The 17165-nt window shown below is 47.3% G+C and overlaps 1 protein-coding gene across 2 annotated transcripts in view; it reads right to left on the bottom strand.

Moving 5' to 3' along the window:
* LOC118289118 (protein shisa-6-like) overlaps nt 1-17165 on the bottom strand; it is a 49842-nt gene that overhangs the window by 5873 nt on the left and 26804 nt on the right. The window contains exons 6-8 of one of the 2 annotated variants that reach the window (XM_035615842.2): nt 5245-5307; nt 4371-4391; nt 3155-3283 (exon numbers count right to left, since the gene is read on the bottom strand). In XM_035615842.2, coding sequence (XP_035471735.2) covers nt 3155-3283; nt 4371-4391; nt 5245-5307 — 213 coding nt within the window. Of the gene's footprint in view, nt 1-3124; nt 3284-4370; nt 4392-5244; nt 5308-17165 lie in introns of both variants that reach the window. The other variant, XM_047328250.1, reaches the window with a different exon arrangement.

Here is a 17165-nt window from a genome sequence, read left to right on the forward strand (position 1 = left end):
AAGCTAACCGACAGTGAAGAAATATTCGCTGATTTTTACAAGACGTGTTTTGCTTTGGAGTCGCTTACTGCCCCTTTAAATGTGAAACCTGTGCGAGGTGTGTTGAGATTCACTGACAACATCTTCCCAGGGCTTGAAACGGAGCAAAGTAGAAGGGTTTATATTAACATCTGCATCAAAAAGTGAAATTCTGAAGCAAAGTGTAAAAAATGTAGTCGCAAGTTGGCGAACGGCGACGCTTCTTTGCCAAAACACGGAATCAGAGGAGATGAGACGAACTTCTCGCCGTCAACCAGGTGAATGAAAACGATTGGAGATTTCACCAAAAAAACCAAATGGAAACATACAACAGAACTCCACGTTCTTCCAGAACTGCCTCTTGATTTAAGTCCCGACTCTAATGCGAGCGCACACACGTTGCGCTCTTCACACACACACCGATCATTTAAGAGGCCGACGACGACGACGCATGTTGCTCGACTCGCGTCTCTGCAGCACTTTACAATTAACATGACGGCTACGAGAGGCTAAAGGGTCGCGAGGCGAGGAGCGGAGCTGCGAGCGCAGGGAAATATCTAATGAAGTCGCCGGCTCCCCCACTCTGCGAGATTACATCCAACGTAGCCGTTGTACTTATGCGTCAGCCATTGATCGCGGGACGACCTGTAATCCTGTGATGCACCAACACTCGCGAAGCTGCCGGAACATCAATTAGAAAGAGATGTCTGCCGCCGAGGTTCAGGAGCAGGGAAATTCAAGCAGCAATATCGTCATGTTGTGTTTTCGTTCTTGTCTTTCTTCTCCTTCTCTTTGCGAGGACGATTAGCTGATTAGGTCGGAAGACGACAGAGCGGAGGAAGATGAAGCGTCCTCCATCTCTGCCACGTTGACATCACTGGAGGACGGGTGGGATGGACGAGGAGTCGCACACACACACACACACACACACACACACACACACACACACGATCATTTAACACATGAACTCTACTAATTTCATTTAGTCACCCTTATCTCTCCAGATGGTTCAATTAAAAGTAATTCTACTACTTTTCAGGCTCGTTTCCAAAGGCCTCACTTGTGCTCAAACCCGCTACGTGAAAAAATCCCCCCAAAAAATCTTTCTCTTCGCAAAGAGTGGACCGCCTTTTTCTCCCCGAGCGGCTTCGCTTTGCTCATTTGACGAATTCTTCAGGAGCTTCTGTCTCGAATGTGAAGGAAAAAAGCCTCGTGTGTGTGTGTGTGTGTGTGTGTGTGTGTGTGTGTGTGTGTGTGTGTGTGTGTGTGTGTGTGTGTGTGTGTGTGTGTGTGTGTGTGTGTGTGTGTGTGTGTGTGTGTGTGTGTGTGTGTGTCCAAGGCTCCGGCGAGATAAGAGCACATCGAGCGTATAGAGGACAGAATGTTGAATGCGTCGAGAGGACCGATGGCACATTTGAATGGCGTCTTCTCCCCCCGTGCGCGAGCTCCCGTTCAGATTCAAGGATTGTGGACGTGCGCTCGGTACAAACACAGTCAGTTTTTTTCTGTTTTCTTTAGCACTTTAAACCCGGAGAAGCTTCTCGCGGCCAAAGGGAAGGTTCAACGAAGGAGAACAGATTTACAGTCAAGAAATCTGTTGAATGTGATAACGACATGATACACGAGCAAACACGACGCGCGCTCGAGCCCGTCGACGCAGTGTGGAGGCAGCAGCACGCGGTCAGTGTCTGTGTGGTCGAGTGTATCAGAAGGAAAAAATCTGAAGAGGAAAAACTGTGAGAGGAAATATGAACCGATTGAACCGTTCACTGACTGACGGAAATTTTCAGCTGTGAGAGGACCTCATGTAACTACATTTAATTCATTATACATATATGAACACATAGTTATGGACAATATATTCAATTTCTGCCAATTAAGTTCTTCTGAATATTACACCCTGTAGCTTTAAAATCACCCAAACTCAATTCAGATGATGGATTAGTGTCGTATATATGCATTTGCATCGTCTTGTATGTTTTTTTCTGTTTGTTACGCTGCAACAAGCAAACAAAGTTATACCTATAAACTGTATATAAAAAAATTGGACGTATAGTCACCGGGTCTGGAAAGTGTCTGCAGGCTGTATTCTCCTTACTGGCCAGCAGAGGGCGACTCCACCGGTTGCTTCTATAGAAGTTCTATGTGAAAACGACTCTCACTTCTCACTTGATTGATAAACGTCAGCAAAACATTTTCCTCAAGGGGTTTTATGGTTGAGGTCATGATTGACAGCTGAGACTGAGACTCGTGGCTGGTCGACAAGGCCACGCCACTTCTCTGGCTCCGACGTCCGGCGCTTTTTCGTTCTGGTCAATTTGACTATGGTGTGTGAACATGAAGCCACATGGACAAATCAATTCCCAAGATGAACTCCGTTTGGAAAAACGCTGCCTTCTCGTCATGCCTTTAAAATGACATGCGAAAATCATGTTTCATTAGAGAATCTCTAACTTTCTTACTCGACTAAGCGATCGCGCTCCCGCTCCTTTCTCTCTCTTACGACCCTCTGATCCTGTCCAACATCGCTGTATGAAAAATACTATATTTGAAATATTGCAAATGAACTGTGTGTCCGAGGCTTCACGGTTAAATTAATGAATACAAAAACACGGATACACAAAACGTGCATTTCATCTCAAGATCACTCGGCAGACGCTCGCTGGTCACGAGGTCGAGAAGCGGCCGCATCGACGACGTCATCGTCGAAAATGTCACAGAGCAGATAATGAACTGTGGCAGGGATGAGACATCACAGCGTCGTCCTGCCGGCGTACAGGAGGGCATTCAGGCGAGACATAAAGAAGGCTCTTAATGTGTCATTAAGAGACATTAGCAGCATGACATGGGCCGCAGATGGAGCCAAATTACAAGCCAATTAGATGTCAGCGGACGGGTCGATGGATTCGGGTCGATGGGATCGAGTGCGGAGGCTCCAGTCGCACGTCGCCGTGCATCTCAAGAAGTTTTATCTCCCCCTAAAAAAGGTGAAAAGTGACTTTTCATCTGGAGCTAATTGTCATGCTGCGTGTCTCCGTAATGGACATTCAGACGGCAAAAAGTCATTCCACGGCGATGGGAGGATGGAGAGCGACGGACCACCTACTTAATCTGTGCAGAGAGGAGGAGTATTTACTTAAGTCAGGCTGCAGGGCGAGTTCGTAGGAGGGCGGCAGGTGGCTGAGGTTCTGGAAGGACCTGGAGAGCGACAGGTCGTAGGCCTCTGTGGCTGAGGTCAGGATGTTGTTCATCCTCTGGGGTCTTTCTACAGGGGGTGGGGGGGCACAGAGGAGGTAGGGTGCAGCGCACGGTCAGTACGCGGTCGGTACATGGTTGGTACATGGTTGGTACATGGTTGGTACACGGTTTGTACACGGTCGGTTCACGGTCGGTACAAGGTCAGTACAAGGTCAGTACAAGGTCAGTACACGGTTTGTACACGGTTGGTTCACGGTCGGTACAAGGTCAGTACAAGGTCAGTACAAGGTCGGTACAAGGTCGGTACATGGTTGGTACATGGTCGGTACATGGTTGGTACATGGTTGGTACAAGGTCAGTACAAGGTCGGTACAAGGTCGGTACATGGTTGGTACAAGGTCGGTACATGGTTGGTACATGGTTGGTACATGGTCGGTACACGGTCATGAATAATTCTGTCCCACACAAATTATGGCAATTACATGAACTACTTATACGTAGCATTTTAGAAACTATTGCCTATTTTTTTCCTGATAACGCAACAGACCATCCCTGACAAAGGTCCAGACTGATGTCATTGCTCTCTGGATATTGTAAGCAATCAATTTCAGATTTCTAAGGCGGCAGCAAGAAAACTGCGTGTAAGCGTCCAGCAGCTCCTTTTTTTTGGGGGGGGGGGGGGGCGATGTCGGTGTTATATGTGTGTGGCACCGTTAAGGCTCCCTGCGGAGCTCCGGTGGCTTCAGTATGTGGGACGCCCCGGTCGTGGGTCAGGAGGCACAGCGGGTGGGGGATGGAGGGACGGGGACCGTGGATGTTAAAAATAGGACTGGGCGACTACTGCAGCAAAGAGGACAGGGACACACGACAGACCAGGGAACATGAGGAGCAGAGGGCGCCCGAGGAAGTGTGTGTGTGAAGGAAGATAGAAATGATGTGCAAAGAAAAGATTTAGAGATCAGACGGCGTGAAGTTTTGTGACTGCAAAAAATAAATAAATACACAAGCGCTTTGCAAGAAAAGAAAGACCTCCAGTGTGCAGATAAAGATCTTTTCAATCTCTCCATGAAATATGTGTGTGGTGAGAAAAGGAAGATGAAGAATACGTAAAAGATGAAATACACATTAACACCATGTGCATGTGTATCACTTACCGTGTCTCATTTGTCTGTGGGCTAACGGGTCCAAGTGGGAAGAGAAAGGGGAAATCAATCACAATCAGCGTGCACAGAAGCCACACCAGAGGAGCGAGGACGCCGCCGAGGGCCTTTCGCAGCCAAAGTCGCCCAAACTCTTGATGTCGTCAAGAGTTTCTCATCCGCTGCCGAAAGTGCTTTTGAAAACCATCTCCTGCGTCGTGGCGCTGAAGAGGCCGGCGAGCGCGGGCAGGACGTGGGGCCGCGGCTGTTCCATTAGCGCCGGGACGCCGACACTTTGCACAATGACTCAGCGAGAGTCTCTCAGCTGCAAAACGTCAGAGGAGGTTTGACAAATATCCTCAAACCTCGACTGCGTCCGTGTTTCATTTCATCGGCGTTCAGGCTGCGGGACCGCTCGGTGACTCAAAGTCACATTCGGAGAAATGGCTGGGATGCAATAATAACTGTAATTGGGTTTTTCAATAACTTCCAGCAAAGCGGCACACAGATGATCCTTTGATTATCGTGCACTTCTGGCCTTTTTTTTCATTCCCCTTTATCGTCTTCTCAGATTTTAATTTCCCCCTCGGGAAAGATATACCTTTGTCCTTGAAATTGGAAATGGTCCGCCACAAGATCCGCTTCTTTCATTCGGAGATACATAACAATGCACAACGCTTTTTCCAAAGTCAGGTCTGTGTATGTATATATATATATCTATATATATATATATAGATATATATATATCTATATATATCTATATATCGCCCTCGTCGAACTTTATTTAATTTTTTTGGCCTTCGAAAGACAAAGAGATTTGCAAATACAGTTGTATATTTTCATAATAGGTTTACGTGTGACATGTGATGTCACTTCCTGTTTTTCTTACCCAGCTTGGGCGTGAGCGCCGTCAGGTCCAGGTGACTGTGCTGATAGTCGTGGTGGTGGTTTCCTGTCAGAAGAAGAAGAGGAAGAACAGAAACAGGTTCAACTGGCAGGAAGAAAACGAGAAATCACAGCCAGAGAAAAACAACCAACTTCCTTGACTTCGCTCAAACACGCTGACGGAAGAGACTTGTCCCGCTTGACCGTCATTCGAATGACCTTCTTCTTCCCACTTTCACATTCGTCTCTTCTCGCGTCCGCCCAGAAACGTGACACGTACAAATGACCGCCTGAGTCGGGACTCTGGGCACAAGGTCGGTGGAAACAGTCGCTCTGTGATCGGTCGGGACGTCGGGAGATTCCCGTCGCCGACTGGCTCTCGTGACTTCGCGTCTCGAGATCAAATGTTTAAAATTCGAGGCCATTTAATGGAACATCGCACCGTTCGTGTTGCTCAGCGCGAGTTCCTTAAATGAAAAACTAATGAAATTTTTAAATGAGCACTTGAAGCACTTTTTGCCTGTTTGATAAATGTTGACGAACTCTCTTGATTCTTGCACTTTTTGTGTAATATCTTCATAGCTGAATGAATATTCATATTATGTTCTATCGAAAGTGGCTTTGGACAGAAGCATCTTCTGAATGAATGTGAAGTAATGAGTCCATTTTAAATTGACTTGATTTGAGCCCAAGAGACATTCGCTTTGCGTTTGGTCAGATCGGCCTTTGTTTCATATGAATGAACTTGTCCAGAGACAAAAGCTCGGACGCTGCACGCATGAAGAAAAAGCGTCTTTGTGAGTTGAGCAACAACTAAACGATCAGGAGTCTCTTTCCCTTCCGTCGCCAGGCGTGAGAGAGGTTTGATCCGTTCAGTGGCGTAAACCGCCGTCCTGGTGCCTGCGGTCGTTTCTCCAAGACGTAAAGACGGAACGTCCGCAGTTTGTGATCGATCGCAGCCGTCTGCACGAGGGGGGGAGACGGGGAACCGCGGCGATCCATCTTGGCGCCGTAAGTGACTCGTTTGACGCCGCGCCTCGACGTCCTTATGTGTCGTCTGAGCGGCTGGAGAACAAACCGGATTCCGTCAGCGAGAGAGAGGGGAAACATTGCCTTTATTCAATTAGATGTGGGGGGTAGTACACACTGCGGCGGGGATATATGATGGCCGCAGCTTATTTGCATTTAAATATGTTCATCTATCATCGCGTGCGAGCGCGATACACACGAAGCGCTCGCAGCGTAAAACAACGTACGTGAGCTCTTTAACTGGCGGAGGGAGGTTCCTCTCTCTGATAAAGATCCGTGTCTGTGACATTTCGGACGTTTCGCTGAATTACTCTGCGATGAAGTTCGAATTAAATCGGTGCTTCGGCAGCAGATCAATCACCTTTTCATAATCGGTGTTTTTGTGCATTTCGCACATTTAAATTGTGGCACAAGTTTATCTTCCTTTGAGCTAATCTCCGCTTGGGCGCTTATATACACGAGTGTGTGTGTGTGTGTGTGTGAGTGTGTGATCCGATTTTATGATACGTTTCAATGTTATTGCTATTGTGCAGCGTCTCTGGCACCGAACCGAGAACACATAATAAAAGAAAATGTAATTTGTTTGAGAGGAGATGTGTGCATTTCTGGTCGCTCGCACACATCTGTGATGATGAGGCCCGGCACGGCTCCGCCTCCGGGGAGCAGTGAGCGTTCAGCGACCGCACGCACGCACGCACGCACGCACGCACGCACGCACGCACGCAATACAAATACAGTTATATCTGAGGCCCGGGTTGTTGACTCAAGCGGGGAAACCCCGAAACGCCACAGCGAGATTTTCCTGGAGCTGAAACTGCAGCAATCTGAGCAAGTCGAGGAGTGAAAGCGATCTGACGCAGCTCCGTCTCCTCTCGCGCGGCGAGAAGGGGTCGAGCGGAAACATCGGACGGACGCGAGTTCATCGTGCAAAAGCTGAAAAACAATCTCCCACCGACACAAACCAGAAGAGCGGGAGCAGAAAACTGCAATGTAGCCGAGACGTGTGCGAACTTTGACCGACGGTTTGTGTGTTTTTGAATGTTTGAATGTGCTTCCTGCTCTTTGAGATACACGGCATGAAGGAAATGAAACATGATAAATACGCAGATGTGGGATGAATGAGCACACCTGAACACTTGTGATGTTTCCACATTCATGTAGGGATTAACGCCGTTCTTTTCGACTTATGGTTGCGGCCGTGTTGTCGGGGCAACGGCACGATAAAAGATCTCAACGTGATCGGTCGGACAGTAGATTCAGATTTTTTTTCCTTTCCTATGACAGCATCAGATACTTTAAATCTGGCGGAGAAGAGAGAAGGAAGAGAGGAAATCACGCTGACGTGATAAATATTAGAGATTTGAAAAAATAAATATATATATATATATATATTATTCGTTTTGATAGGTCACAGAAAAAAACATGTCGTTTTTATGTTTACTTGAGACGACAACGACAACGAGGTAAAATACACGAGATGTCACGTGGAAGCACTTTGAAGGTTATTGCGACATCTCGTAAACACTTTTTCGGGGTCATCTCTGGTTCTTATCACACTGGTGTATGTTCAGATGTTCTAAGTTAATGATTGACAGCTGAGACTGACTCGTGATTGGTCAGGGGCGGGTGCATGCGGCCAATCACAACAGAGTGGAGCCAGCTGGCCAATCAGAGCAGACCTGGGCTTCATTGGGGAGGGAGGGGCCTATAAAACCAAGTGTTTCAGTTCAGAGGTTGTGGAAGAGGAGCTGCACATCAGAGCATGTGAACCTTTTCAAGTCATAACCCAGATTTAAAATGATGATTCTGAATATGAAGCACAGTATGTCTCCTTTAAGTGTCTTCACATTTTAACAACTCAGGGCGTGAAACGAGAGATTGAACCATAAACTCCTCAGGAAAACGTTTTACTGACGTTATGAATCATGTGAGGAGTAGAGTCACGTTCACGCTGCTGGTCAGCACAGAGAATACAGGCTACACACACTTCCTGCGTCTGTACATGACGAGACAATAACAATCATTTGTTGCGTTCTTGGATGTGGGAGAGAACTGTACAGTTTAGGGCTGCAACTAATGGTTATTTTCATTATCAATTAATCTGTTGATTAATCGATTAGTTGTTTGGTTCATAAAATTGTGAAAAGTCGTGTTTTCTCAAACTCCAAGATGATGTTTTGTTTTGTCCACACACCAAAGATATTCAGTTCACTGTCACAGAGGAGCAAAGAAAACAGAAAATAATCACATATAAGAACCTCAAATCAGAGAATTATGATTTTTTTCCCCAATAAAACTACTAGAACCAATCAATTATTATTTTGAAGTCGATTACTAATCGATTAACTGTTGCAGCTCTACTGTACAGTAAAATAGCTTGTCCCCACTCTTCTACATCGCAGCAGTTATAATAAACCCATAATAAAAAAATCCACAAATGTCACCTCGTGGAAATATAGAAAGCCTGACGTCCAGAGCAGTCAGACGCCTCATTATTTAAAAACTGTGGCCGTGGGAACATGTTTTAATACGACAATATGAAGTTTTAATATGAGAGAAGATACAGAAAAAAAGCACAACATCGGGTGGAATTCATATTTGATTAATGATCTCAGTTTTTTCTTGACACCAGCTCTGCATTCTCACCCCAGAGCCTCTTAGTGTCTGAGTACAGTGGGAATTAAGAAGAATAAAAAAATAAAAACGGCACTTTCCCAGTAGCATTTTCCACTTTGTGCTCTCAAACTCAACTATGGCTTCTCTCTCTGCACATGAATGAATCTTAATTCTGTTTACAAGCCTGAAATCATCACATCCTGTAAATCCCTTTTTTTGTTGCAGCTGTGAAACAGACTCTCTCGGTGCTGGGGGGGGGGGGGGGGGGGGGGAGAAAGGAAGACAGATTCTTACATTAGCACAGTTTCAGGTGTGTAACGACACAGAGAACACAGAGTCTCTCTCGGCCTCGTCCCCCCGGTCGGCGTCGCCACGAGCTCGGCTTCCTGGGAGTCTTTGTGTAATACTAACAAGGATAAGCACAGATTTATCTGATGTCTTCTCCGATATGTCAGAAGTAACATCACACAAAGCTGCCGTTATCCTTGCCGTGGAATAAAACGGGACTCGGTGAATCAAGAGGCCGCGAGACAGGGAGGGATCAGAGCCGAGGGGCCGGTGGGTCTTCAGAGGAAACAGGAACAGAACATGCACCGTGACAAGAATCTGTACCACAGTGATTTACAGCAGCCCTGGATGGATGGTGTGTCTTTTTTATGTTTTTCGCCCTTTTATTTGTTGCTTGTGGAGATATTCAATCATCCCAAAATCCAGGAATCATAAAGCATTTTGTGAAGGGAACCTGCACACTTGGTCCTCGTCTAGTTTGTAAGGTCGGTTGACCTTTGTCCTAAATGCACTGAGACAGAGGCGGAGCGTCTCTATGGAGACGGCATATTCTGTCTTCTGTTTGATGACGACATTATTGCGAGAGAGAAAAACACGCCCACAGAGACACCATGCACTGACCACTGGTGGTCTTTTCTGGCGGCATCTGGTGGTAAAGTTGCAAACCTTCTACCAACTGAGCGACCGACAGGGGACACTTTATGGCGCCGCACCGCTGATTCCATTTCCTGTTTCCGGCAGCGTCTCAAAATTCAACGTGAACTCGACGTATTCTGGAGCGTTTAGTTCAACAACCGTATTCAACACGACGTAGAAACATGGAGACTCACACGGAGGTCGGTCCACCTCATGGAACTATATCTAACTCATATATGAACACAGAGTTATGAAAAACATATTCAATCTCTGTGAATAACTTCTTCTAAATACTACACACTACTAATACTACTTTATTTGTCACAAAAGAAATGTAGGTATCCGGTTGCTTTATCAGGACAGTCGCCACAAACACGCTCTGCTTGTTATGAGCTATTATTCAATTTTTATTGCTCAATAATGACTCCTAACAAGCAGGTGAGGACTAAATAATGACAAGCGATAATAATTGATGGAGCGTGAACACATCCCAACATCAGCGACTGGAAAGAAATGCGAACATCACAATCCTGCCCAGCAACGGTGACATGATGAACGTGATGTTTTAAGGATAGTGGCGCAACTAAATATGAAAATTGCAAATACCAATTACAATATTCGAATACTCTAATAAAATGTAGTTTGGCTCCAAGAAGGCAGCAGACGCTGCAGTGAATTATCCAGTGAGTTATTTTCCATAATTAGGCTCCGTGTTTTCCTGTAATTACGTCGGTATAGTTTGGCACAAAGCGACTGTTTGGTGAAGGCAGACTGATGGAACGATGAAGAGGCAGACGCATTGTGGAGACGGCACCAACTGGAAAATTACAACTCGAAAGATTTTAATGACTCGGCAATTATGAGCCGAGGCTCGGCGGCTTTACTGTAGCCGGCACGGAGCGCGAATCGGAAACGTTCCCGTCTTATACTTCAATTTTTTTTTGGGGGGGGGGGGGCTGTTTCGGTCGAGACTCCGCTAACGTGGAGTTCACGCTTTGATCAAGTGCAGACTCGTGTTTAAACTTCGCAGCGAACTAGAACGTTCAACCCCCGGAACAGACGGAGTGAGGAGGATTCCTCGTTTAGCTCCCGTCGTGCAATTCAAAGATGGAGGACAGAGGAGGAGGACGTGTGCTCAATTCTTTACGCGTCTCTATTTCTATTCCTTGCTTTCAGTCCCGTCTACATTTGGGACAGAACCGCGTGCGTGTCTGTGTCAGTGCGGCTCAGACGAACCTCCCTCCCTCCTCAGGAGAACTGAGGCGACCGGACTCGGCGTGACGCATGGCGAGTTCCCACGAGGCGCCACCGTGAAGCCGCGGATCCCTGTTCCCCCCGTATTGATCAGGGATTGTGTGTCACCGCCTGTTGTTTTCCTCGCTCTCCCTCAGGCGGTGACCTTGCGACTTCTTGACAGAAGTAAGAAATATCAGACCAACTCCCGAAGCTCTCTCCGTAGCGCGCGCCGGCCAAACGGAGGAGCGATAAATGATCGTCGAGGGAACGAGGAGTGAAAACGAAGACGCGCTTTTGAAATGCACTCGGTGTAAAAATGTCCGCGTTGGTAGTGGAGAGTGAGGAGAGGACGAGGTCGTGTCCTCAGACCGGAGGGAGTTTCAGGCTCGTGCACTTTTGAATTTTTGAATGCAGAAGCAGGTTTATCCTAAAACAAGGGACAAACTGAAACAATCTGAGCCTAGAAGAATATGTGGAAATGTCCAAAAGAGAAAGTCCTTCTTGCAATGTTAAAGCGGTGGTAAAGTTGCAAACTGCAACCAACTGAGGCGACCGACAGGGGACACTTTACGGCTGATTCCATCTCCAGTTTCCGGCAGCGTCTAAAAAATTCAACGTGAAGAATTCTGGAGCGATAAGTTCAACGACCGTATTCAACACGACGTAGAAACATGGAGACTCACACGGAGGTCGGGTCCACCTCATGTGACTATATTTAACTTATACATGAACACAGAGTTATTGACAATATGTTAAATTTCTCTAAATAACTTCTTCTAAATATTACACACTGTAATATCCTGTCTCCACGGCAACATTTCCGGGTTGTTCTTTCTTGGATCATTCTTCCACAAAGTTTGATTTAAAGTTTGATTTAATAAATGAAAAACACTAATGCAGCTTCAACCGTTCTCTCTCCTTTAGTCATTGTCCTGTCGACGGTGGTGGAGAAATCTTTGAAACCGAACAAATAACTTTTAGGAAAAGAACTCAAATTACAAACGAATGGACTCGATGAGACATGAAGAGAAATCAAAGTTGTTTTTAGTAATGGTGAAGTATTAAAGGCTTCAAACTGGGTGAGAGATTGTCCTTTTTCGCTGCAGATGTGTAATCTCTTGTTCCTTTTCCAAAAAATGTATTAAATAAAAAACAGTCCGACCGGAGCTCGGTGTTCCTGGAGGAGAAAACAAAAGAATCTCATCACCGCCTCACCGTCCACCGACTCCTCTGAGAATCTTTCTTTCTCATCAGGAAGCGTTTCAGCATCAGTGGGCGTCAGTGGATCAGTTCTTTGGCATCGGTGCGTTTGTCTCCTTCACACTTCGGCCACTTTCACAGAATCAGAGCAGCCCGAACGCCGCCTCCCCTCCCTCCCCCTCCCCCAGAGTAAAGTGTGATGATGATTAGAAAAAAGATAATTACGCGTATTTACATATAAATGTGATTGATACTCGTCCCGCAGAGTTGGAGCTTCTTTAAGCCGCCGCTGATTCTCGCCGTGATCCGTCCACAATATTTGTATCCTCCATCTGAAGTTGCCTAATTAAATGATCATTGGCGACGAGTAAACAATCGGCGGAGGATGATGCTGATTAATGCCGGCTGAACGCTGAGGCGGTGTGACGTTTGGCTAATGTTGTTTATTAAGAGACGTGTGATTAATATACGGCTTCATAAAGAGTCGGAGAAAGATCTGTTGTTGTTGTAACCCCAGTAACAAAGCGGCTGCGTTTTCCCGTCAGACGGGCCGCCGGGCCTAATTGACGAGGGTCGCTGTCGTCCACGGCGTCGACCGCCTCGTTAGAGTCTCAAAGGAACACTCGAGAGAGCTCATTAACATTTCAGCGCAGTGGGACTTTTGGAAATGTCACGATGAACCCAAATGGGTTTATAACCTAGGACCTATTTGCTTTGTTAATAGATGCCACAAATCCCATTTTCATCACAAGAATTTCTCGATTGTGTATCCACTCATAGTCAGCCTCGTGTTCCTTCTCCCTGCAGGAAGGTGTTCAGAACATTTTCTCGCCCAGCGCTGCCTCGTGTCCAGCGTGCCCTCAGGTCAGGCTCAACACGTCGACAGGTTCACAGACGCACATGCTTATTAAAACCTCCAGAGCCTTCCGGCTTCTTCTGAACTCGTAAACCGGCCTCCAGCCTGAAGAAATGGGCTGCAGGTGCAAAGTGTTTGCCCAAAGGTTTCTGGTTGGAGGATCAAAATGGGTCCTGCAGTTCCTTCTGTAATTATCCTTTGAACTGAAACTCATACTCAAGAAACTGTTGTCGAGTATCCTCCTGGTGATGCGACCGGCTGGCATCACCCGTGTGTTAACGAGCTGCTGTTTTGAAGCCTCCAGTTTGGCGTTTTGACCGGCGCCATTTTGTCTTTTTTAACCAGAAGTAACCACATTTGGAGGAGGAGCAGGGGGGCGGGGCCTGACTGAAAGCTCGTCCACAACACGTCCACCTACAGGTCCACCATTGGACAGTACAAGTTGCCGGTCACGCTGTAACCACGCCCCTCAATTCACACCGTGCTTTATTTATGTCTCTTTTACTCCAAATGGAACAAAATGGATTTGGACTATTTATATTGGAAAAGACTTGAAACCAGAGATTGAACCATAAATGTTTTACTGACGTTTATAAATCAAGTCATTTTCTCATAGACTTCTAGAGAAACGACCAGCGGAGTCGCCCTCTGCTGGTCAATCGAGAGAACGCAGGTTTCAGGTATTAGCTTCACTTGTAGGACACGGAGTCTACGTCCGTTTCTATACACAGTCTACACGGATGAAACGCAATCACAACGCCTGAAGATATTAACGCCCCCAAAGTTTCCTCCAGCGCGACTTTTCACAGCGGGATCCAAAATGGCCCCTTTCCTGCAGTCCAGTCCTGTTACAGTTGTTCATTCGTTTTTATCTTGTACAACTTCATCTTTGTCAGTCAACGTCTTCGCCACAGTTCGTTATATATGAAAACCTCTCTCACCGTTGTGCACCAGCAGCGCTGCGTGTGTCGGAAAATGGCCGCACAGTCGCGGCGACAACAAACGACGGCGCAGTCCTTTATAGGAACCCAGTTAATTGACTTGTTTCTCATGGAAGGCCTCTTTCTACTCGCTCCCAGTTGTCGCCCCCCCGTGGTCCTGACTGCAGGAGTGACTGCTAATTATCCAACAGCAGGGGGGGCGCGCTGCAGGAAAGGTAACGCACTCGCTGGATAACTTGGAAAATGTTCTTGTAGAAAAATGCTTTGGTTTTCTTCTTCCTCCCGCGGATGATCTGTGATGAGAAGTGAGGTGAAATGTGATCATCGCGCCGAGAGCAGTGATTTTATTTCAATGGGTACGAGATGAAAGGGAATGAATGTGCGTGTGAAAACAGAAGAAAGAAGAGATTCCCGGGCCTTTTGAAGAAAGGGTCTGGTTCTGTGCAACAGGGAGGAGAGGTCGGCGGGCGGACGAGGGGGAGTCTGTCGCACGCACAGGTGAAGAAATCCAACGGCGCCAGTCAAAGAGAATGCGAAACGCAGGCGGAGGGCGGATGTGAAAGCCTCCGAGGGGATGCGAGACATTCTCTGACCCGGGAAACGTCTAAAGAGGGAGAGGATGTGAGACGGACCTCGCCTGGAAGATCAGGACCTCGGAGCATCTGACTCGGAGAGGTTTCATCTAACGAATGAAGCTTCCTGGCGGAAGATCTGTTACAGCACAATGAGACATTTGAAGTATTGTATCATCACTTGTTCCCGTCCTGTTTCTTGCGGTGTAGCGGTTTCTTTTGACAGTTGTTGGGCACTGAGGTCATTTTTGCTTCAACGCTCAAACAGAGATGTACATATAGGATCTTCCACAGTATCGTTTAGTCGCCTGAACCCATCGTACTGATCGTGGAGATGGATCACGAAGTGTTCATCTTATGCACCGATGTGTCTCTTGACCACTCGACCACCAGGAAAGCCAGACAAGCTCCTTCCTCCGGTACCGACACCAAGATACTTTCAGAAGAAGAAGAAGGGAAGAGAAAGAAGGCTGAACTTGAGAAGGAGACGAGGGCAAACGAACCCGCGTGGGAAGTCTTAAAATAACACCTTCAACTAGGGCAGCGCACGCGGCTCGGGGGTTGTGGCGCCGCTGGGCGGCAGAACCTGTCCGAGTTACATAAACCGACGGGAGGACGCGGCGGGATTAATAAGATAAAGGTGCGGCGAGTTATCAGGACCGCGGCGTCGCCTGCCGCACGCCGACCCACATGACTGAGCAAGAGGGAACCGGACAGAGCCGAGGATTAAAACTCTGAGAGCTTCTTCCACCTTGAACACTTTTTTTTTTAGAACCGCCAGCGAAGCAACTTCCACAACTGGGAAGTGTCTTTTGAAAAAGAAACACAAACTAACGGAACGACGGCGGCGCTGGTTAAAGATTCATGGGCTCCGTGCGTTTCACCGATGAGGTCTGCAGCGACGGGATAACGGAGGGGGGGGGGGGGGGGGGGGGGGGGGCTCGCATATTGTTAAAGGGTAAATTGGCGGCCTTTTGAATTCTGGCAGTCTGTCGCTCATGATGAATCCCAGTAATGAACTGGAGACACAATGTAGAGCTGAAACGCATCTGTCACCATTACAGTCAATATTGGGTGACTGGCACCAGATGAATGTGGCCCCGCCCCCCCCCGGGGGGGACAAAGAGCGACGGCCCGGTCCGATCAGATGAGAGTCGCGATCGTCTCCCAACCGTCTGCATCGGCCGCGCTCTTATCGCTTTCACCTCGATCCTCCTCGTCGCACAGGAAACATTCATTAGTTTGAGAAGAATAAAAGGGGCGAGGATTAAGGCGACACTCCGACATAAAGATGCTTTTGTGTTCAAAATTGAGTTCAGAACTAAACGGGCGCGGGACGCTGAGCGGAGGCAGGACTGACCCAGATATTAAAAAGAGACGAATCACCTCCTCCTCCTCCTCCTCCTCTATTTGCGCTGCTCGTCTCTGGTGACCGAGCTCCGGCGTGGAATCAATTCCACTAATTTAGAGACTTTAAATGGAATCGCTCTTGTGACTTGTTGCCAAAAACCGCAGCCTTGGATCAGACAATTGGAAGAGCAGAACGATAGTTTTTCATGTCTTATTAGCTCCCATATTCCACACTCGGAGTTTCCATTCAGAGTTAATCGTCTTTAAATTTAAAAGGGGGGGAAACATCCAATTATAATACAATCTCACGTGTGAGTGGAGAAACAATCCCTGGGTAAATGAGCAGAGGGGCGTGGCCCGACGGGAAGACGAATCCTGACCCAATGGGCTACTGTCACAACTACTCGCTCCGCCTCCTGTTCCCGCTAAATATCTGCATGAAGGAAGTCAAGCGTGTTGTTTTCCTTCTTTTGTTGCAGCTTTCTGTGTGAACAGCAGGAGACGAGAGCCGCAGATGGAAATATTCCACGTGTATCGTGGAAACCATTCCCCAGATATTTAGTCTGGTATCTTTGGGAACACCGTCTACTGACGTCACGAGGTCAAGGGGAGGTGTAGAGGAGGATTCATAGGACTTAGGAAAAGACGTCAGCGCTGCTCAGAGAATCCGACTCCACTTTCACTGAACTACGTCGTCACGCGACGGCGGATGTTGTCGACGCGTCTGTCGTGGTGAAACGACACATTTCCGAAGATGAACTACAAAAACCTCAGCGGCTCCGTCGGCGCGTTTCAGTGTTTCACCACCGCGTGACATCACGTGTTATGATTCATATGTGACAGTAACTGACATGATGACGTCTCTTCTGGGTCACATTCATACTCTTCTTCTTCTTCTTCTTCTTCTTCTTCTACTTCGGATTGAATCGTCTACGTCCGTGCACGGCGCGTCATGTTAAATACCGCTGCCGCAATGAATTGTGGGCCGTCTTTATCTCCTTTCGTTCCGCATTGGAAGCTCAGCATTGCTGAGGAAACACTTCAAGATTTAGGAAAACTTCCTAAAGCCAATTTGACAATTCCACCGCGCCCAACAACCTTTCAGCGCTGTACATTTCGGACCTTCTCTTCGCCTCGTGGTGCGTTCACACCGGACGCGACGCGGATTCTGAGCGCGACAGGATCACATACACACACATTT

This window comes from Scophthalmus maximus, chromosome 17 (assembly GCF_022379125.1).
Source record: "Scophthalmus maximus strain ysfricsl-2021 chromosome 17, ASM2237912v1, whole genome shotgun sequence".
Classification (NCBI taxonomy): domain Eukaryota; kingdom Metazoa; phylum Chordata; class Actinopteri; order Pleuronectiformes; family Scophthalmidae; genus Scophthalmus; species Scophthalmus maximus.